The 23,067-nt window shown below is 40.9% G+C and overlaps 1 protein-coding gene, 1 long non-coding RNA gene and 1 other non-coding gene across 7 annotated transcripts in view; 2 read left to right on the top strand and 1 right to left on the bottom strand.

Annotated features, from left to right (window-relative positions):
* LOC124060346 (protein TANC1-like) overlaps positions 1-20,262 on the bottom strand; it is a 33,729-nt gene extending 13,467 nt beyond the window's left edge. The window contains exons 1-13 of one of the 5 annotated variants that reach the window (XM_046391240.1): positions 19,347-20,261; positions 18,975-19,086; positions 18,279-18,440; positions 17,487-17,690; positions 15,378-15,470; positions 13,696-13,826; positions 11,171-11,471; positions 10,176-10,457; positions 5,030-5,146; positions 4,584-4,874; positions 3,659-3,786; positions 1,589-1,820; positions 585-751 (exon numbers count right to left, since the gene is read on the bottom strand). In XM_046391240.1, the coding sequence (XP_046247196.1) occupies positions 585-751; positions 1,589-1,820; positions 3,659-3,786; positions 4,584-4,874; positions 5,030-5,146; positions 10,176-10,457; positions 11,171-11,471; positions 13,696-13,826; positions 15,378-15,470; positions 17,487-17,586 (1,842 nt within the window). In that variant the 5' untranslated portion in view covers positions 17,587-17,690; positions 18,279-18,440; positions 18,975-19,086; positions 19,347-20,261. Of the gene's footprint in view, positions 1-584; positions 752-1,588; positions 1,821-3,658; positions 3,787-4,583; positions 4,875-5,029; positions 5,147-10,175; positions 10,458-11,170; positions 11,472-13,695; positions 13,827-13,914; positions 15,352-15,377; positions 15,471-17,486; positions 17,691-18,278; positions 18,441-18,974; positions 19,087-19,346 lie in introns of those variants that run through there. The other 4 variants (XM_046391224.1, XM_046391217.1, XM_046391233.1 and 1 more) reach the window with 4 other exon arrangements.
* Positions 20,263-20,319: 57 nt separating this feature from the next.
* On the top strand, positions 20,320-22,957 carry LOC124060390. Its single transcript, XR_006843560.1, has 4 exons — positions 20,320-20,477; positions 21,680-21,860; positions 22,208-22,270; positions 22,658-22,957. It is a non-coding gene; the product is annotated as an uncharacterized LOC124060390 (long non-coding RNA).
* On the top strand, positions 22,307-22,438 carry LOC124064552. The gene has a single exon (XR_006844286.1). It is a non-coding gene; the product is annotated as a small nucleolar RNA SNORA31 (small nucleolar RNA).
* Positions 22,958-23,067: the final 110 nt, after the last annotated feature.

Raw genomic sequence — 23,067 nt, 5'->3', positions numbered from 1 at the left:
TTTGGAGGAGAGCTGTATATAAATTTTTTGACAGTTCACTTCATTATTAATTTTTAAACCACAAAGGTTTTACTTGTGCAAACAATTCCTATTTTCATATGCATGACATCATCGCAATATAAAATATTTTGGCTGAGCAGAATGAGTGAGTGGGGTCAAGAGAAACACTAAAGCACAGTAGCACAGTAGAACACATAATGCAAAATGAGTAAGTTTTATGAATTTTCAGCTTGGTGAGAATTTTAATTCAACCGAATGGGGCCCATATTATAATACATCCATGATTACATCAGGGTTTTATATATATATTGTATATAAATAGGCAAGCAGTAACACACACAATTACACCTACAATTTGTCTGCAGCTAACCAAACCTGCATATTTTTATGTATTATTTCAAAGATGTGAGGCTAAATTCCAATCACCTCCATTGTACCAGAGTGAAGGCCTCGCTGTGTGGCTCAATACCACCAGAGATAAGTAAGAAATGTTAACTGTAATTTAGGTTAACCAACTGTAGAGAGAGGGGTGTACTGTGGTTCAAAAAGCACTATAATGATGAAATCTTAATAATCTCACTCACCACCAGGCCTGTCCTGACTGTGACCACCAACTTAAGCCAGTGTGGAAATTTGGAGACTATTTTGGTAATGAAAGTGGCAATAGTGTCCCCATAGTCTGGTTTATGGAATTCTGCCTCATTAAGACTGTCAACCAGTATGATGTAGTCTTCTTCAGGTAGCCTGCGCTCTGAACACGCATAGAGCAAAACAAAGAGGAGAAAAAGAAGTTGAAGCACATTAGATAGACCAGATATATTACATTACATTATTATATTACATTGCAAAGAGCAATAATATAATAAAGATAATAATATAGATAATAATCAAACAAAGAAAGATGGCCTGATAGTTTTACCTAAAACCTTTCATGGCTAAAAATTGGCGCACCAACTGATGATATTAATTATATTGTGCTGAAAAGGGCCAGAGGCCATTGTTGTTTATTAACTTGAAACAAGACATATCCATCATGCTTCACATCATCTAAGCTGTCAATGCATCCCTGCAAGCCTGTGAGGACTCATACACTCAAGCAAAAGGGCCCTCCATATTTTATAACCTGCTTAATAGTGATGGAGTAGACAAAATACTCCTCTGCTCAGACTGTGAAGAGCCTGACCATAATAACACATCAGTCTAGCTGACTGACTATATCACGAGAAACTGAGCTGGTAAATGAGCATGGCCACTCTGGAATACTTTGTGACCTTGAAATCCTGTGGGATGCTGATGATTCAGCAGGGCAAAAATAACACTCATCATTTCCCTATGTAAATGACTTAACATCTGTTTCACACTCTACAAATCATTGACCTTAACTAGGGAAAATAATCTATGGGCCCATCATAGAGCCATTAATGGGCTATTTCACACAGGAGATGGCAGCAGGCTTCCTAATTGCAATGTGAGGGAAGCAGACAGTTTTCCACCTTAAAACTGATCCTACTTTAAATTTTAAGAGGTCTTTAAAGTTGAATTTCACATTTGTCTTACAGTGTATGTGTGTGTGTACATTTTTTATTACCCTTGCGTAGGCTGGCTATTGGCTCGAGGACACCCTTTCGGAAAGCAGCGATAGGGTCTTGAACACAGGATCGCAGGCTGAGTGTGTTTTGTATGTGAGGCTCTTGCACCAGCAGCTCTCTGTATGGGGCGAGCTGTGGCGCTCTGGCCAACAGGGCGGCGATACTGTGCACAAATTCTGGCACCAGGCAGGTGTAGGTGTTGTCAGCCTGACAGAAATGGTAGGCCACCACCTGTCAGGAGAAAGCAACAGGTGAAAAGCTAAAAAAATATGCAAAAGTGAAAGTAGTCAGCTCTAAATAAAAAGTGTTACTTACTTTTGACAGTAAAAGTCAGCTTTTTCTTTAAAAGCAGGTAATATTTAATGGTAAGAGCCCTACATGAATGTTTTCAAGTTGTTCCAAAATGTCTCTGAGAAAAGCTACTGAGAAAAAAAATCTGAAATGGCCTCTTGGTCATTTTGCAGACTTCAGCTTGTCGCCTTCCATCTAATGTTAAGTCACACATGGTGCTATGGAGTCTTCAGAATTGTAACATGAAGTCTAAGCACAACTAATCTGGTAAAAACTGGTTAAAGGTTCCTGAAGATAAACATTGCAGGATGTCTTTTGGCCAATCAGAATTAAAAGAAAAAGTCAAGCTTCTCTGACTACAGCAGTTCCTGTTTACACTGTAGGAACAAGAACCGTCTGAATTACTTTGCTAGTGATAAAAGAAAGTGCAAATCTGACAAATATGAGCAACATTATAATGAGCACATTTTCTGTGATTTCAGAACTAACTTATGGAAATTTATTTACTTATGGAAATCCTGCCATCACTGTAAACAGTGAGGTCAGCTGACTGTAGCAGTGGGCGTATGTTTCTGTGTTTCACTTGACTGAGTAATGACTCTGAAAAGAAGTTGTGTGGTGTGTGGTAAATTGTACGAGTGCATTATCTGTTCATATCCCTAAAGAAGACATGAAATAGGAGGAGAAACAATATCTCACACTAATATCATAAGGGATAAAAGCAACACCAGGTTATGAACCCAGAAATGTGCAGAAATCACAGAGGCAGCTGAGAGATGCTGAAGATAAACGGAATCTGTTTTACTGGAAGAGTAATAGTAATCAACTGTAAACTCTAAGTGCATTTTTAAAGAAAAATATACATTTTCAATAGCATTCACTTATTCATTCGTGGCTTTAAAAGGTTTAAACAAGTCAATCTTAGTCCATCCTGGTGGTTATCAATGATTTTACTTCTGAGCGAACATCTCCACCATCACAAGTAGCCTGACTAGTTCCCATGGAAACTCTTATTGACGCCAAGTTAGTAAATTTAGAAGCTTCCATGTCATCTGTGTGATACAATCAGCAGCATGTTCTACATGTTCTTGTTTTACAAATGTGCAGCCGCGTAACTTGTTGCAAGAAACAAACAACTCTGATGTGTGTTGATCACTCTGAATTGCTCCTAACAGTTCTAACTCCCTACAGTCCTGTTTATGGTGCTGTTTTATGTCACCATATTCACAAATCCGGTGAGGGAAGTGCAGGAAAGTAATTCCAGGGCAATCAAAACAAGAAGCTAAAATTAGTGGCATTTCTATAATGTAAATATAATTTCCTCCTTTTTTTCCTGTTATAACTGCAGGCGAGTCAGTATCCTGCTCAGCAACAGTATAAATAACAAGAACTGTTATACAGAAGTACATTGTGTGGTTATGTGTGTGTGAATGGGTATGTATCCTTGTATTTTTGTGAGGACCAAACCAAGTTTTTTTTTCTTTATTCTAGTCCTTGGACTAAAAGGTGGACAATTTGTTAAGCACTTACTTCTTCTAAGGTTTGTTTGGTGGTTAAGATTTGGTTTTGAGCTTTGCATTAAAATTAGGTGAAGACTCAGAAGCAGTGTAAGATACAAAGGTATTGTTCAACATTTCGGTATGTATGCTTGATACCACTCTGAGCTCTGAGACAGTCACCAGTATTAATGTAACTTATACTCTGCAGCAAATCAAATAAGTGCATTTCCCAAAATGCCACTGCTTTAAGAGTGTGTGCACATGTGAGTTTTGAGCTACCTTAGCAGCTAGGCATCTGACAGCCTCCTTCCCCTGTGCTGTGCTATCGCTTGCTCCCACAGCAGCACACTGGTTGGGTTGGGAATCAGCTGGCTGTTTGCAGGCTGCTTTTCCCTGCTTATCCCCACCTGAACAGAGCACAAAGCAGCAAAAACAAAGCGAGTGCTGCCATTTATACCCGTTAGATGAAGTCTCAGGGGCAAGTAGAGGAATGTCAGGAGTGAAGTCACACAATTCTCAGTTAATTAAACTGCTGCAATTAATTAATGCATCTGTAAGCAAAACCACATTAGATGGTAGCACAAGTGCTCATGTTATACCCTCTGTCAAACTAAAATCAAAATGACAACATACAGCACACATATCAATGAATAATGCAATGATGCTGAAAAATGAATGGCTTTGTATTCTTCCTGAACACTAGTTTAGTTTTGCTTTTTCTGCACTGCTTTCCCTCAGCCTGCAATCTTAACAATGCTTCTTACTAGAAGTTGTGCTTGTGCCTTTTCTTACTGTTCACATTTTATTAAAAAAATCACCAGCACTTCACAGCATCCAACCTGCAGTTTTAGTGTAATGTAGAAAATCGTGGTTGTATGAGATGTTCTCTGTTCTCCAGAACAAAAAAAAACAGGTCCAGTGCCAGTCATGCTATGAAAAAACCCCCAACAATCTCAGTCCTCTTACACAACTGCAATCAGCAGAGAAACCTCAGGGGAGAACTTGAAAGAAGAGTGCGTGACCCAGTTACCAACTCCTTCCCAAAAAGTGATATTTCTTCCAGTATCTTACAAATATCTGACTTCGTAGGAGCATACTGGAGGATGCACGAATTCTTTTAGCATTCCGTTGTGTTGTTGTACTAATGCTTTGAGATGCACACAAAAACAAATTGCACTGCTGTGAGTAAAGAAAGAAGTCTTACATTTAGGGGACGAGCCGGGGCTGTGAGGGATGCTGGGACCTCCCTGTGGCGTGCGCATGCCATGACAGCTGAGGGTCACCAGGCGCCAGATGATAGCAGTCTTGCCGGAGCCTGCGTTACCAACCACGACAGCACCGCGTCCCTCACAGGTGCTCGTTTTTCTCAGGACCTCCTCCAGACGTGTGAAGAGCCAATCCCGGCCGACAAAAGGTGTTTCTGTGGTAATGCCGGGGACTTCAAACAGCAGCGGTTTTAGCATGATGTCGCTTTGTTTGAATGGCACCAATCTCCCTGGACGAAGTGAGAGGACAGAGCCTAAGCTATATGAGAATGGATGACTACATGTAACTTAAGCGGTGACATTGGGCAAAGTCAGGTCTGCAGATGTTTCTGTGCCAAGCTATATTTACACACTGATTTCACCCAGAGGTTAAGCCACAAAATACCTTTGGAGTCATCATTTGTGCGTCCAGCTGTGTTGTGTTTACGGACGGAACCCCTGTGTCCAGCAGCCCTTTGGTTGTCCAGATAACTCAAATCCTCCAGCCGAGTAGAACTGGTTGCTGTAAAGAGAGAGCGGCAGGGGAACAAACTGAGGGTGTGAGAGAGAGAGAGAGAGAGATGCAGGAAATGTGCAAAGACACACATGCATACCACACAAGTGTCAAAATCATTGCTCGAGTCAATTATTGTATCCATGGAGATGTGAGACATAAACAGTTGTTACTCTCAATGATAAATGCTCAGTGCCCTTGAGGAGAGAAGAGAGAGGAACAGAAAACAACTCATCTCACGCGTGTAAGCTCAAGATAACATGAGTCTGAAATGACCAAGTGTTTCATACTGTCTCACACATCAGGACGCCAAATTGGTGATAATCAGTGAAAAATCATCGCCGGCTGTAATGCAAAAAAAAAAAAAAAAAAAGCCAAAAAAACAAAAACTCAAAGCATCAGCTGTCGATAACAGGATTAGACACATCCTTCTGATGACTAAATAAGCCACATAAAAGCCAACATGATAAATGAAATAAAGAACATGTTGTGCAGAAGGGCAAGAAACAAAAAGAAAGACTTGTTTACGCCCACATTCATCCTATCCATCAACCCACTCGCACTACAGAGATTACAGGTCAGCCAGGCTCACTTTCTGCAGTTTTTAAGACATTTCTCAGTCTTTAGTCCAGGCTCTTCTGAAAAATAACGAAATTGAGTTTGTGCAATCAGCTGGTTCTTAACTTTGCTCTTCTGCAGAGATCTATTTATGTTAACAGAGCATATCGTCATACACCAAAACAAAGAGTGACAAAAAACAGAAAACGCTGTACACTGAAAAACAATCCAAATCACCACACCGTGTCAGTGAGGTGTAGATTCAATACTATTGTCACTTTTTGACCATTTTATTTGTTGTTGTTGTTGTAGACAAGTTATCATAAAGGGATTTTTATATATTACAGCTCAGCACTAAGAACATCACTCGGACTAACAATCTAAAAACAGTCCATAGATCATTTAACCATTTAAATCATAACAAATAAAGGAATATGACCAAAACTTTTTAAAAATGCTGAATTTGTTTCAGGGCTGTTTAACTGAACTGTATTACAGCTTATCATTTTTTGTTGTTATTTATTTGCTGTACTCTTGTTTTGCCAGTTTTTGCCTTTATTTCATCGTGGCCAGGCTTTACCTGGGAGACAGAACAGAGATGGATGTAAACACTTTTCCGTATTAAATGTAGCTTGGTTTACAAGAAGACCTCCCTAGAGAACAATATCATTCTGTCATTTGTTATTGTATTAGTTGATACAAAAAAAGGTCAGCAACCTCTGTTCTGATGGTCCAGTTTTATGCTGTTTCTGGCTCATATTCTCTCTGTTAATGAAGGGGCATCTAATCCAAGTAGCTTATGAATCCATGCATGGAGGCAGCTAACTAGATTACAGTCACTGCAACCGGAAGTGTTGATGCTTTATGGGTAGGTTGTATATAAAGAAGGATACATTGTAGTAAATAGCATGAGAATTCAAATATATAGTATTACTGCAAAAAATACTGCATCGAAAATTAATCTAACAGAGAAGCTATTGTTATTTTAAGAGTTTGTTTTCTCAGGTAAAGACAGGTCCATTAAATTCATTCATTGCTTTAATGTATTAAAAAAAAAAACCCTCTGTGAAATCTGAAAATCTGGCATTACTGCTGCCTCTAATCCTTTGAAAGTGGGATGAAAAAAACGGCCTGAGTCACACTGCAATCATCTATAAAATACTGTAGATAGACCATTCAAATGGGCAGTGGACAAGAAGGTTCAGCCCCTGGACAGATGACGAACCCACATTAATAATCATGCACTATATATGTTAAATGCAGTCACTGGTAATCTCAGAGCATCCGAGGGAGCAGCACCGCATCTCTGAGCCGTCATGGGCTTAAAGTTCTAAAGCAGCAATTACAGTCACAGCCGTAAGATGCTGGCCAACAACATCCTTCGTCTCGAAAGATCACCAAATCAGTTTTACACCTGGACTTGAGCCACACAACAAGAAATACACTTGTACTCGGTTAACACATTTCATATTTTGATGACATGTGTGATGCATGGTCCGACAGCCCTTCTTCTTTATTTAGAAAAGGGAGTGAGACACACTGAACTTTGTTTTGTGACATTGGTACATAGCGTCCTACTACCCTTTCGGAAACATGAAACATCTAGCATGTGTATGTGTCCATCATCGTGCAGCGTCTGTGCGAGCGTGTGGGTGAAAGCTGCTGCGGCCACATTAGAATTTGTAATGGAACCTGTTTGGTGGAGCACCCAGTGGACAATGAGGGGCCCTCTGATGCAAAACAAGTCAATCACAGCTTGAACACCGCAATTATGATGAAGAAAACAGATGGGGGACGAGCAAATAATAAACCACGGAACACTGAGATCACGAAATCCCTTTCGGCAGGTAGAAGACCGCTTTTAGGATGAAGGACATGGAGGAAATTACTATAATTGTCAAAGAAGAGCTGAAGAGAAGAACTGAGGATTGAAAGAAGATCCACAGTGAGAGGATGAAGAACAGTCTGCAGCAGAACAGTGTGAACGAGGTGTGGGGTGGGATGAGAAAGACTGCTGACTAAAGACAGCTAGGTCAAATGGCTGAATGGGCTGAGAATACAGTGAAAGCTGAAGAGTCAAGACATGTTTTCAGTCATATTTGACACACGGGACACCAGGCCAGCCCGAAAGTCCAGCCTGAGGGGACCCTGTTCACCGTCACCTATCGCACTCTCTATCCCACACTCAATGCCTACCTTTAGGTTCCCTGCTGTCAACAGCGTACTTGATTATCCTACAACCCCTGCTGATCATTTGTCACATTAAAGGTCAAGTCCAAAGCACTGGCCCAAGCCCCCAGCATCCCTGATAGCATCTGCCACAGAACGCCTTCATCACGAGCAACCCATCTAGCACCTATTCTTAAGAGGCTATTCAACCTTAAAGTAACAGTTTGACATTTTGGGAAATACCCTTATATGTTTTACGACAGAGAACTAGATGACAATATCAATACCAGTATTTTATCTATTGGTTAAATGTAAGGCTACTGGTTAGCATAGCTTAACACAAAGGTAGGAAACAGAGTCAGACTGGTTGTTTCGCTGTTTCCAGTCTTTTGGCTAAGTTAAGCTAACCATGTGCGGGCTGCAGCCTTACATTTAATAGACAGATATAACGGTATCAATGCTGCTATCTAACTGTCTAAACATTCTCATTATCAAAAATGCTCCATTTCTCTTTTATTCCAGTCGACTGTGACAGCTAGCATAGTAAAGACCTTCAACATGTTCACTAATTTAAAAACCAGAAACACATAATGAAAGCATGGACAACACTGCGAACCATATCTGCAGTTAATGCAGCTACTGTGCATCTTGGTCCTCTGGCTTGTTCACAAAGGAAAAAGGCTGACAGCCATCACACTGCACAATGCTTTCTGTGAAAATGGCCCCAGATTCAGCCCACTGGGGGGGTGATGAAGCAGGTAACTGGTACTGACTCTTCAAACCGTCTTGGACTTTTTGTATACCTGTGCTTGCAACAATCAGCAGGTATCTCAGGAAACTGTGAGAAAATGGGCTACTTCCATCCGTCCAGTAAATTCTGAATATGAGGACGTTAATGCGAACAGACAGTGAGCAACACGCACAGTCCACATGGTCACATAATGTGCTGTGGCCTCCATCTATTCAAGACTTTAAATTATTCACTGTGTAATTGCAAAATTAGACCTGAACATATGCAATATGGAATATTCTCAGATTGTATATTCATCTGTTTTTTTCTTTTTGTCGCTGTTTTGCGTATAAAATGTATTGGATAGGCTACATTTTCATTATACACAACACATCTTACTTTCTTAAAAATTCAACTAGTGGAGCAAAATGGTTTTGGATGGTTACAAAACCATTCATTTTATTCTTAACTGGAACCTGTTTTTCTTTGTTGTAGACTGACAATATTTTATACTACTACTACTACTATAACAACTACATTTTCCATGTGGGAATAGTGCAAGTTTAATCTTACCTTTTGTGTCCTGCTATAAAGTATATCCTAAATTACATGTTTGCCATTACTCTATTGGTCTAATATTTCATGAATGCAGAGTAAAATTCTAGCAGCTACAGTACTATGTGGCTCCCTTCATCTTTATTCTAAATCTCATCAAGAATGCCTAAATGAAAGCACCAGCTGACAGAAAAAACTGGCAGGCATTACTGTGAATCCACTCCTTGGGGAATCTCTTCTTTTGCTCCCACCACAAATGAACTGACATCTAAGGGAGGAAAAAGAGCCTAGTGCTCTAGCAAAGATCGTGACTGGAGAGGGAGGGGGGTATTTTTATGACAACTGAAGGCCTCCCAGGACATTTAACTGGTACTGCTCGCTGTGTGCATCCAGCCTCAGTGGTAAGTAGAACGCCAACACGTGGTGCAGTTAAGTTCGACGTGACAGAGATCTTGCAAATGACGCTCTTCTCCGTATCGGATGGAGAGTTGGAAAGCGGCAATTCACCAATCAAATTCTATCAGTTTGTCACTCAATCAATATTTATCAGTGTGTTAATTAATCACCCGGGTCACAGCTGTCACAGTCATACTCTCATTAAGCTACTTCATCAGCAAAATAATGGAAGCTTTAGCAGCTCACTCAATAGCTCACTAATTAACGCGTTACATTTTGTTCATTTAATTCATACAAAAAAGGAAGTGTACAAAGGGCACATAATGGTTTTATGGGTGGTTGTGTGTGGGACTATTTCCAGGCCAGCAGCACTGACTTCCTGGAAATATAACACATTGATATGTGAGCTTTAGAGGAGCTGGTAGGCCAATTTTGTTCCCTTTAAACCAAGCCAGACTAGCTGCTCTTTAAACAGTCTTTAGCTTAGCTAACGAGTTGCTTGGTCCAGCTTCATGTTGAACAGACAGATATGACAGTGATATTGATCTTCTAATGACACTCTAAAAGTGAAGCATAGCATCCAAAATGTCAAGTTATTCATTTAAACCTAAAATAACAGGTGAAACGTACCTGCAACAGAATTTGGACGAGGCATCACAAGGGAGGACGTGTTGTGTATGTGGTGCTGTGGAAGGGGTCTTTTCGGTGCTGGTGGAGTCCTGGGCTCCATGATGTCAGTCCTAGGTAAGGCCTCATCTGGTTGAGCAGTCAGATTGTCCCTGGTTGGCCCGGGATGGCGGTCCTCACTTGCATGGCCCATTACACCAGCACCACCCCCCAGGCCTTCATCCTTAGTCAGAACCTCACTGGAGGCGCTGCGCTCCTCATTCTCGGAGGAACTAGTGATGGTCGCTGAGCCGCACCAAGGAAATATGTGTTAGGTAAGGCACGCAAAAAAAGAACATATGGTGTGCAATTGCTGACTTACATTTTTCAGTTGACGTTGGCTTATGAAAACTACACCCAAAATTTTGTGTTATCTTCAACTTCAACAAACCGCATTTACTCAATCATGAATAAAATACGCGTTTTTTATCAGTGGCACATTCAAAACTCATCAGTCAACGTGTTTTACTGTACTTGATGATCCCTTTGCACTTTTGTATTTAACTATAAATACAAACTCTATTTAGGGACAAAAAGTGTCCTATTTTAGAAGAATCAGACCCATAAGCAACAAAGACAGCAGTGTCCCAGTTTTGACAGGAGGGAGCTGAAGCCTTGAGGCTGAAGTGGCACAGGCTACGTAGGGAAACTAACTATGGGGTAGGGGTACACACTCGAAAAACAACGTGGTAATGTGGCATGTAACTTCCTGTCACCATTATGGAAGGTGTGGCTTTTTGTGACATCAGTCAGATTTTGAGGTTTCTGATAAGGTAAGTGGTTCCACACTGAGTTAAACAGGTCGCACATGTTTTTTAGCTCAAATTTTTATTTTTGCTTCCAGTAATGCAGTAATGGCTCAGCTTATGCATTGAACATGCTTCACCTAGTGAGAAAACCAATCATAGCTCACACAATACGGACAGACATAATTTGTAAACCTTGCCAGGATCTCTCACCTATGATTCCACTATCCTTGCTCTCCAGAGTGGAGGTCGGGCTTTGAGAAGGAGGCCCAGGGCTGCTCCCCGTAACAGATCCAGGAGCAGGACAAGGGGCAGGGCTGGGTACAGGACTGGAGAGGGTTCCACTGGGGCTGGTGCTGGAGCTGCAGTGCGGTGAAGGCAAAGATAAAGGCTGGGACAAAGGCTGGCCTCCAGCACTGGTGCTCAGGGTGGAAGAGGGACTCTCTGAACAGGGGGAGGCAGTGCTGCAGGTCAGAGTGGAGCTGGGACTCCCCCCCTGGGCAGAGGTATCACACTGGAAAAGGGAAAGCAGACAGATGGCGACACATGACCAAGATGCAAAACTGGCATGAAGTTAAAATAGCATACCTAAGTGATACTCATCTGTTTTAAAAAAATATAGTGATTTAACAGTGTCAGTTGCCTCCCTTTCTGACAGCCCTTCACTCTGCATGACAGTGTTTGTCATCACGCACACTGTTTTGTGTGTTTGTGACTGAGTATACTTGTGTGCACACAGATGGGAAATGAAATGATAATTCCATTTTTTTTTCATCCTGGCTGTCATTTTTGCAGTTTTTCATGATGACGGCTGGCTGTGTAGACATTAACTGTATGCACATTCTGTTCCACACACGGCTGATTTCACAGAGATGAAAAGAAATGTGAACATTTCTCACTGGTGCCAGCATGTATTTCAAGCATGGGAAGTCTAACGAGCATCAGTGGTTAAAGAAACTAAGTACATTTACTCAAGTACAGCTATGAGGTGAGTGTACTTTTTTACTATTTTATACTTCTACTTGACTTCATCTTCATCCACTCCATTTTGGAAGCAAATATTGTGCTATGTAATTCTACTTACTTTAGATAATTAATTTAACATACAGGTCAATTAAAAAGTTAGGGTGTGTTATTATTGATTAGGCAACCCTGTACTTTATGAGGTAGTTATAATTGGCACCACTAATCTGAAAAAGGCCATTCTGCAAAACGAGTGCTTTTACTTTTGGAACTTCAAGCTTATTTAGATGGTTATATTTTGTACTTTTCCTTAAGAAAAATTTTGAATACAGGAATTTTACTTGGAATGGAATATATTCTACTCTGCAGTACTGTTTCTTTTCACTCCCACTACTGATCAACGCACAGCATCACACTGCCTAAATGACTGCACTAGTTCAAATTACAGATCTCACATTGTATGCAAGTATCAGGAAATGGGAGCTCTGACATTGGATGGAGGCGCCATGACAGAGTGCGTTACTGTGTTAAAAGGACGTGCTTCAGTTGCTTTTTGGAGGTAGCGATGTGTGTGCTTTGGATAGCAACATGGAGAAACTGCATGTAAAGCTCTGCAGCAGAACAAAATACAAAGTGCTTTTTGAACACAGTAAGCCCTCATGGTGGGAAAAAAAACTGCAAAAGTAGAGTCAGGTAGAAAAGAGCAGAGAGAATTTTGCAGCTATCAGAGATCCATCTCAGCAGTATTAAATCTATTGAAGAAGACTTTTCTTAATCCACTTTTCAAGACATATACATAATGACGAGTACAACTACACTATATATTGAACTAATCATATTTTTATTTAACTTATTAGATAAAAATTTTGTTTAGACTTGCTTTCACTCTTATTATCTTTGGAGGCTTCTTAAAGGAGGAAAACATCACTTTTTCACATATGTCACATTTTTAAATCACCGCTGACATTTACGTCTATGCATGTATGAGGCAATTTACCAATAAAGGCAGCGGTAGAAGAGGCATATGAAACGTTCAAAGAGCTCAAAATATTTTCACAACATCGGGAGTGTAAATGCACATGCTTTCAAAGAAGAAAAAAATAGTATTTCACTTATATTCCTGATTCTTGTAGTTTGATCACGTGCATTTCAGGTCTCCTCATTACTGATGCAACATTTCTGCAACACAGAGACTGTAGGGAGACCAGGCAGCAGGGTTGAAACAGCTCAGTGTTATTCCCTTTATACCAGAGCCTCATCTATCTTAGCCAGGACAACCCACATTCCTCATATGAGCCTCACTATCTCTATGAAACTGACTGAATCTGGAGCTCAGGTGGTGGAATGAGGCTGAGAAAATGGGCCAAGGCTGAGCAATACAAAGGCATAGCGATGGAGCAACATAAGCACATACAATAACTCATACTGTAGAGTTAATGTAACAGGGCACTAAGCATAAAAAAAACAGCTCAGTGGACACACAGAAGCACGATTAATAGTGTTTCAAAGTATATATCGATCCATTTTTCCAGCGGGATTTGTGTGCTCAAATCACACACAGTATTTAACCCAGTGTTTCCTTGCACACAACTGAAATTTGAAAACACATTGAAAACAGTAAGTTAGTCTTTAGGAAATAATCTTTAGTTGTTTAAAGAAGAAACATCCTGGTGGCAAGCGAGAGGGCTAAAAACGCAAGGCTTTTTCATAAACCGTCCATAGTGTTTTATATATGACAGACAGCCAAGGGCCACTAAATCAATATTCTGCCCTACCTTCTTTTCCCTCCTGTCCTCCATAGGGGAGCTATCAGTGCCGGGCGTTACGTCTCCCAATAAGAAGCATAGTCTGGTCATCAGTTCCTGGGTAGAAAAGGAGGAGCCCAGCTGGGGCTCCACGTGGAAATCTGGAAGACACGCACATTCAGGACGCACAGATTAATAAGCAAATAGAAAAATGGACGACCAGATGAGACTGTCATCTGTGTGACTCACTCGTTTTAGCTCAGCTCGCTTTATAAGGCTCCCACCCAGCAGCACTGCTAGTGGACTGAGCAAAACGCATGCATCCACAGGTCAGCACAGCCCCAGCTGCCCTGATTATGAATGCACAGACAGTGGCTTTCCAGTCCAGGGCTGAGGCAGCAGCAAGAGGTTGTGTGAGGTTGTGAGTTTGCCTATGCACACGCCTGCCAGGTGCTCTTGGTTAGGAGACGGGTTGTGAATTTCAATGAGCTTCGTGTCGACTCTAGAGCAGAAAGAAGGAGTGCCTTGGCTCTGCCTTCATTGTTGCTCCTGGAGAGATTGGCTGACACAGGCCATGTGCTGCATTCATTTATCACTGTTTAAGGCTCCCTCAAGCTTTGACCTCCAACCCCGGTTCCTCTAGGATCCACGCTCACCTCTGCAGAGTAAGGCTTTAGCAGGCTTCACATCTCTGCGCTTTAACCAGCTGAGCAATACATTCCTCCGTTCTCACACCTCACTTATGTACTGTTATCAGCTGAGTAACATGCATATTGAGTAGGCATATTAACAGGATGACAGGACATCACGGATTACAGGAACAGCTCACTCCTCCTCACAAACATCTCTGCGTTTAGACATCACATTCATTTTCGCACTCCCTACACTGGTTCTCTCTCATTCTGTCTTGCTGGCTCTCTCTCTTCTTTTGAAGGTGCATCATTATCGCTCCCACATTCAATTGTGGTCGAACACAAGCCTAGCCTTGAGAGGATCAAGGTCAATTTTGAGAGCCAGCCCTGGTAACATTTGTTCCACAAAGCGCCCCAGTGATAGCCTTTGTCAATACTCTTTTCACTTCACAGCCTGAAAAGCTGCTGAAGACTTGGGTAGGAAGGGTGGATGTGTATTTGAGAGAGGGGGAGGAGAGAAAACTTTGCATTTAGTCAGCAGAGCACTGATAGCCAATCTGGAGTAACATGAGGACACACTGAATGTCCAGTACTATTCATCAAACCACCTAGCAGTTGCCATTGGAAACGGGAAGCTGAGAGGTGCCTGGCAACCGGGATGAAAGATTTCTCATAAAATCTGTTTAGCCTAAGGGTAGCCCTCTGGTCAAAAACACAAAGAAGGCTGGTTGAGATGCGGGTACTTACAACATTATTGTTTTAATTTAACCTTAACAGTACAAACAGCATGCAGAAAAGTCAGGGCAAAGACTCAGGAGAAACTGCGATAAAACAAAGCCACTCCATAACACACTGAGGACTACACAGACATCACTGTCCCCACACACACAGCTAAAAGGGAAAACTTCGTGCAGAGCCTTTTAGATGTAACTAAAACACAAGCAAGCACTCACTTTCGCTTCTGTCTCATCACTCATTCTCCCCTCACCTCGACAATGTTCATTCTCATTCAGCTTCCTTGATCAATACCTGAAAAACTGACATGATGCTAAACGCACGCCCACATGCTCCCGTTCTCACCTCTGCGGTCTGCCTTGCCACGGCACGAGGCAAAGACAAGAGGTTCTCTCGCACTGGAAGAGCCATCCACATATTCCAGCCTCCTTACCCGTCCTTTGGCCACAGCGAGGAGGGAGACGGGAGAGGGAGGGAGAGCAGGCGGGGTGGGAGGGAGTGAGGGATAGAGGGTGGAGATGAGGAGGGATATGAAAGAAAGTGAGAGAGAGAGAGAGAGAGAGAGACAGAGAGAGAGAGAGAGAGAGAGAGCGATTAAGCCTCCCAAGACCCAAGATGAGATCTGTGGTGTAGAATTTGAATTGTGTCCCAGGAGTATAAAGCAGTATGTACATAGTGTGAGCCACGCATGCAAACAGTACAATATTCACTGCACCGTGGGTGTTTATCTATAATATATTAACATTGCTAATGTGTGTGTGTGTGAGAGAGAGAGAGAGAGAGAGGGAGTGATGGCAGGGACAGCAGTGAACTCATACTGATGTGTGTGGGTGTGTCTCAATTTATGCAATAACAGCTGGGGGTTCTTGGAAGCGCCGAGTCTTTAGAAGATCATTCATAGAAGATCACTGCGAACACTGAAATGTGCTGAGTTTTTACATTCAAGGTTACTCGGTGTTTGAATCATACATGTGGACCGACTCAGGAACACTCAGTCTGTGCAGTCTAACATACAGCCTGATGTTTTATTTTGCACGACTACCATGGCTGTATATTTTTTTAGTTTCTGTGTTTTTCCTTGTCATGTTTGTTCTGTGTACAGGGGAAAAACAAGGTGAATGCTGGATGCAATGAAATGTAAGAGGACCTTTTTCTGAATGGCCGCACTTCCTGCAGGGCACTGCCACCTAGTGTTTTTTTCCAGGTGTAGCCCAACCAGGTAAACATGGAGTTCATTTTCTTTACATTCAACAATTATGAGCGCTTACTTGATTAAAAAAATGACACATAAGTTTCAGTATTCTTTTTAAAGATGATTACATTTTGTGTAAGCTCTGATGAAGGTCTGATGGATGAAAAGCTCACTTTAAAAAAGCACTGCATAGATCGAACTGTGAGGAAATTTCTTCTTTCAGATAATTAAATTTTAAAATAACTTTATATTTCCTTAAACTTGCACACACTTTATTTGGTATGAGTTACAAAACTACATACCATCTTGTGATTTTTACTGTTTTAATGAGTGATGTGCACATGAATATGGCAAAAAAAATTCTGACAAAATGATGAAATATTCAAGAAGCAGTCTGTACTTTGTAGAAAATGCTAAATTTGACCAACTCTAGAAGAAGCTATAAAATTAAATCAGAGTAACTGGTCTCTTGAAAGCTTGTCTTCGCTCACCTTTAACACGTGTGATGTTAACACACGTTTTGTGACATCCAAACTAGTGTGGAGAGAAATCACGGTCCAGTATGCAATGTATAGTGTGATGCGAAAACCTGAAACCTCCAGAGAACATAAACGGCGCATGGAATTTTTTTTAGTGAAGTAGGAGATCTTCTGTTCAGCAGTCAAAGCTTTTTAAATTAACAACATTTGCATATTCATTAATTTTGGAGTTTTTAATGAGGGTGAAGAGAGTAATTAATTTTGTTGTGAACGACTTGAAACCAGGTAGGAGGGATTTCCACGTTTATTTGTGAAGGTTAAAGTATCATGTCACACTTGTAATGACCACATCTCCTGCCTCCAGTACATGTGAAGCATATGACGTATGTTGTTTTGAGTTTCTTTTAGCACATGTGGTGTAAAAATGTCAAAAAAAAAAAAAAAGCTAGTTGTCTTTGATCATGACTTCATGGATCCAAACTAATATAATGCTTTAAAATCAATCCATCTTATTGGGGTTCCTTGCCTTGAGTTATCTTGTTCAATCATTTACTCTGACAATCTGTCACATGGCTTCAGGCCCTGGGGGGGCACAGTCTGTACGCTCTCGTATTTGCTGTCACATTTATGGTACAGCTGAACACACAGAAGCTCTCTGTTAGTCAAGGCAAAGCCATGAAAACGTTCTGTTCTCGTTGCAGTTATTCCCTGATGCACAGCTTCTTGTCACTCTCAGCTGCTCACAATGAGTTTGGTTTTTATTACCATTTCAGTTTAACCCACCTGTGAACTTCATGCATGACGGGGAGGGGACTATGTCAGCCTGCCGAGGGAGAAGAGGAGAGGACGGCAAAGAAATTGACACGCCCTTGGTCAGCCTCATCAGTTTTACTGGGCTTTCAGTGTAGCCGCTGTCACGGTCCTGGAGGTGTGCGACACGCCCACCGCTACCCCTCCGCAAAGTGCTGTGAGTGGACACCTCACCACCTACATGAAAAAGATGCAGAGCTGACTGAACAGAACTGTGGCTGTGCAGCAGATTTAACATGTCGTAAAAAGGGCTGCAACAGAGCGGACATGTCTTGTCTTGTCTTGTCTTGGAGGCATATTGCTGAATGAGGTAATGGAAATCTGGCAACACCAGAGTGTCTATTTAAAGGAATGGGATCACACTCAATAAAGAGGCTACACTTATTATGTTTCAATTAAATATCTGAATCATTTTGATGTCCACTCTTATTACAGCTGTTAATCCTGTGTCTTCAAATAAACACCGTGCACAAGAACTCACAAAGGTAAGTGATTACAGAGCCCCTTATTGCCACTTATATTGAGCCTGTTTTGTTGTTATCAAGTTGTGTTATAACCATGAGCAAAATGAGATCCCAGAGATCCACTATCTAATATTACAAATTCACATGATATACTGTTGAATAACTCCAAAAAGCATAAAAGGATCATAGTCTTGAAACCTTTCATGATAAGCTTTTCAGAAGAAGTGAAATCTCTGCAAATGATCAGAGCCATCCCAATGTGCTCTAAACATGCTATATCACTTTAATGAGACTGACATACTTCTCTCTCTTCCACTCTGTTCTTGCTACCCAGAGCAGCAAACTATTAAATATTAATGGGCAACAGAGTTGCTCTAATACTGAGCTCTACTTATGCTCATCCATCTCCACTGCAGAGTCTGAAATCTCCTCTGTATGCTGCAGCAAGTTGACAAGCTTCACCCTGTGAAAATTACAAACATCTTCATTCATTCATTTCAACAGCAAAATGTTTTGTTTGCTTGGCAAACCTTTCAGTTCACATTTCACTGTCAGTGCTATGAAAATGTCACTTTCGGTGCACAGATTCATTTCATTCAGTTGGAGCTCACTCATAAGTTCTTCCAAAATTCAGCGTGTTTTTAGTAGGTCAGGATGTTTGCCTAACCCACTCTAACTTCTCCTGACACACTTTAAATGCAAGCAGCGGGACATTGTGTGAAGGACAGAACACACACTGATGAATTAGGCTAATTGAAATGGCTCTACTTAAATCACCCAAGAGAAGAGAACCTGAATATCGTCGTCAAATAATGCAAGAGCTAGTCTGCACAACATAAGACATACTTATTTGTGATGAGGAACCAAAAAAAATCATTTTCCATATGATAAAAACTGTGACACAATGACAGCATGGTAAAACCAAAACACAAGCCCAAATGTGCAGTACTGGCTTATTACTGAGCTACACAGGTAGTTCCAGTGGTTTTCTTCTTACCTGGCTTCCTCTGGCTCTTTTTGTCTCGTTTTCCTCCTCCCTCTCTCTTGTTTCCAAACACTGCTCTGAACATAGCTGGGCTGTTGCTTCACTATCTACCGCCTGTGGAAGACTAAGCAAAATGTTAATTTGAATTAGGAACACATCATTTCAGGCACCATTACCCTCACTGTTATTTCTTAATTCGGCTGCTGGGGAAGCAGAATTAATTGCTGGGTTTTTTTTTTTTTGGTTGTTTTTTTTTCAGACTATGATAACTATTTAGTCTTAAACAATGAGCCATTCTTCCCATTAAGCATTAGCGCACATAAGGGTAATCACACACAAAAAAACGCGATGTCATCCTAAATTGGAAGCCTCAGTTTAATTTACCTGTTCTTAAGTCTTCGTGGGTGCCTGCATGGCTTCACGTAAATCCACAGGAGGCTGATGGAGGAAGGACCACTTAAACAAGCGGAGTCCAATTAAGAAGTGCTGCACCTCCTCAACTCACAGCCCTGGATGGGGAGTCGGGCGAGCGCGCGCGCTGTGCACATGCGTGTTTGTCTTATGTTCCGCATTTAACGCGCCCTCGAGTTAACGTTTTGTTTTCGCCCGTTTGTTTCTTTTAAACTACTCAATAGGCCTTTTTTTTGTTTGAGCTTCATTGTTGCCGCTATACAGCTGTAACATCGCCACAATTAATAGACTGACACTAAGTGAAACTGTGTTGACTGCACTGGTTTACATAACACTGGCTTAAGTTGACTTTGGCATATTTAAAATTCATGCATGTCATTAAGCGTTTAAAGTAAAAATACAGACTTTTTATTTTAACGTGTGACCTACATATCATCATTGCCAAATAAATCCTGAAGCACCTGTAGATCCTACTGTAGATAAACTTATTTAAGATAAGATAATCTTTTGTTAGTCCCATGAATGGGAAATTACAGTTTCATGTAACCTATAGAGATAATATGGATGTAGTGGTAAATGTTTCACTCATCTTTGTTCAGCTTTATTTGTTTTTAGCTGTAAACTATGCCAGGTTCAATCCGTTTCCTGTCGTTCGTTAGCCTGCACTGAAAGCACGACAAACCGGAGTCACATTCCTTCTATCTACACACGGCCAATAAAGCTGATCCAGATTCAAAATTTGTTAAAATAACATTTTTGAGCTACAAGGCAAAATGTTATTTGCATCGAAGACTGATGAAAGCATTAACATCGTTTTACACGGGGGGTGGTTTAAATGGTTTAAAAAGTAAACACTTTTATTTGTGGTAACATGAATTATGCTGTGAACAACAGAGGGCGACAATGTAAATAAACGTTCCCATTTGACCTCAGGAGGGCGGAAATGAGTCAGAACGGTAACCTATTTAATCTGGAAGCCACGCGTCACTCGCTCTTTTCACCCACTTTGTGCAGATGGTGGATGTTTAAGGCGTGGAAATCATCTTAAATATAAAATGCAAAACAGCCTCGTTGGTTCAGAAATCTCCACCGCCATGCTCTGGTGTAAGTATACCACATCTCTCACTGTTAAGAGAAGCAAACTTAACCGTTGACGGAGGGTTTAGAGTCGTGGTGGTCTGCGGACACGTGTGAATTAGGTGGTGCCATTTTCTATCAACGTTTCAATCCCTTTTGAGACAGTTTCGGTGAATTTCAACATTAGCCCGTGTAACACTTAAATTACTGAATTAGATCAGTCATACATGTCACCAAAATAAGGTCCAGTAGGGGTTTTTCAGGCAGGGAGAACACATTTTAACAGACAAAATTTAGCATTGCACCGGAAATGCTTCATTGCTATCACATGTAGCGTTAGCTAGCAGTAAATGTCTTAATCTTAGGGTTTCAGGGGGTGAAATGGGAAACTGGTGTTTATTAGTGTGTTGTGGCTGTCCGCAGCTGATGGATAATGAGTTGTATTAGTTAGTACAGTAGGTAATGCTATTATAACTTGTTAGCTTTATAAACCCACGTTGGCTCGCTGTACAAAGGCATAAAGCAAGAATAAGTTCATCGCTCCCCAGTTACTCCTTAGTGCAGTCATGGCTGGATGGTGGAGTAAGAGTTCTCAGTTTCCATGACTTAAGATAGATAGATAGAAGTTATAAGCAGCAACACCCAACTGTAAAAATGTTTCACTACTTGTATAAGACCTGCAATCAAAACATCACCAGACTAGTTTTCTTTGGGCAGGAAGGGTTTCTCTGAAGATGTACTAAATTTGCCTCTGAGCTGTAGCGAAGTACAATTATAAAGTTAAAAGTGGAAATACTGAAGAGCAAGTTCCTCTAAGTACAAGACCTGAATACACGTGTTTCAGTTACATTTTACGGCTGATAGCCGATCAGTAACTTTGTCTCAAGTAGTAGAATATGTATTCAACAGTCTAATACTTCTGAACTAATGTTACAGCAGATATGTTGGTTATATGCTGCAGTAATAGTGCCAATTTGAAGAGGTGCTGTCAGTTTGTCCTACAGCTGTGGATAACTTGTTTTTTTTTTTTTTTTTTTTTAGTTTTTTTGTGTTTTTAATGTTGACAGCTTGTGTAACTTGTGTTAATGTGCTGTTGTGTCAGAAATGGAGCTATGACTCTAGAAACCTGGCCTTGAAAGTGCACCATGTTGACTGGACTGAATTTAACCAAGTCTCTGCTTTATATAAGCTGTACCTAAAATAACCCTTCTTCTCCTCCATTACCCTAGCGGATCATGTGCAGTGTGGCGGACACCTGTATGAGCCAGATGGAGGATGATGGCTGTGTTTGAGCTTCTGCAGAAAGTCTCAGTAATGACAGTGCTGTTTCAACACAACAGTCTGCCATAGCAGGATGATTACTTCTGAGAAAAGGGCTCCCGCTGTCTGCATCAAGCCATGTACAGAAATGTATGTAAAGTGTTGTGGAAACGTGCGCTTAGGTTTTACCGATCAAGTCTGGTCACAACATGCATCTTTGACAGCCTGGGCTCTCTGCCGTGAGATATCTTGGGTTTTATTATTTCAGATGCAATATTAAATGTCCCTGCGCTTTCTGCCCGCCTCACTTCCATGGCGTCTCGGATTGAATAGGGGAGGATAAATCAAAAACATCTGATTAACTTGTAGCTCATCTGAACTGCTTCATATTGAAACACTTGCTTCTAAACGCATAACCTTTTTATTTCTGTATACTATTATGTGAATAGATACCATTTTGTAAAGAGCCTCTATTAATGTATTCCTCCCTTTTCCAGTCTCAAGGTTGGAGATGAACCTGGGGAGATTTTTCAGCAGCTGTTTCAGCGACGCTCTTGCAGGTGAGCACTTATAATGTTGTCTGAGTTGGCGTCAGTTTGCATCCACTGATAGACCTGAAGCAGGCATCATTGGCTTCTGGGTTTGCACAGAGATGCTAAAATGAGCTTCCTTGCGCTTTCTGACTGCTACATTCTATAGCAGCACGGATTGAATTGAGGAATACATGTAAGCTTTCCAATTTCAGATTTTAAGTGTGATTATTTTTTTTATTTTACCCTCTAAATTTTGAACATTATTTCCTGCATACTGCTTCTGGACTTAAGACAGTAGATGTTGATCATACTGGTGCATCAAACTAACGTTCTAGTCTGTAACGGTGTGCCATTGTGTGCTGTGATGCACCCTAATTTTTTATTTATTTTTTTTTTCCATATTTTTGCTTGCAGGTAATAAGCAAGGCACTGAAAACACCTGAGGGAAGCTGGACCAATGGGTTATTTTTGTCCAGTTTCATGTGATGCCAAACATACTCTTTGCTGTATTTTATCACTAGCAGTTTTTAAATCTGCCAGCAGTTTTTCTTGCATATGACAATGCTATCAGTTGGCACGCTGTACATGAACTATGTCAAACTGATGCTACTTTGTCTTTAAAGAAATAGTTTTTCAGTATGGAAGCATTCTTGTAAAGTTTGAACTTTTAGCATGATGTTGAACCGTGTGATTAAAGTTGAAAGTTAAAATAAGCATTTCAAACTGTATTTTTAGCTACTCTACCAGAATGCAGTTAAAGCAAACATAAGTCTGAACCATTGACTTAAATACTGTACAGAGTACTAATGGTTTGAAGCAGTGGT

Source organism: Scatophagus argus, chromosome 1 (assembly GCF_020382885.2).
Source record: "Scatophagus argus isolate fScaArg1 chromosome 1, fScaArg1.pri, whole genome shotgun sequence".
Taxonomy (NCBI): Eukaryota; Metazoa; Chordata; class Actinopteri; family Scatophagidae; genus Scatophagus; species Scatophagus argus.
The sequence above is the reverse complement of the archived record's forward strand: the minus strand, read 5'-3'. Positions and strand labels throughout refer to the sequence as shown.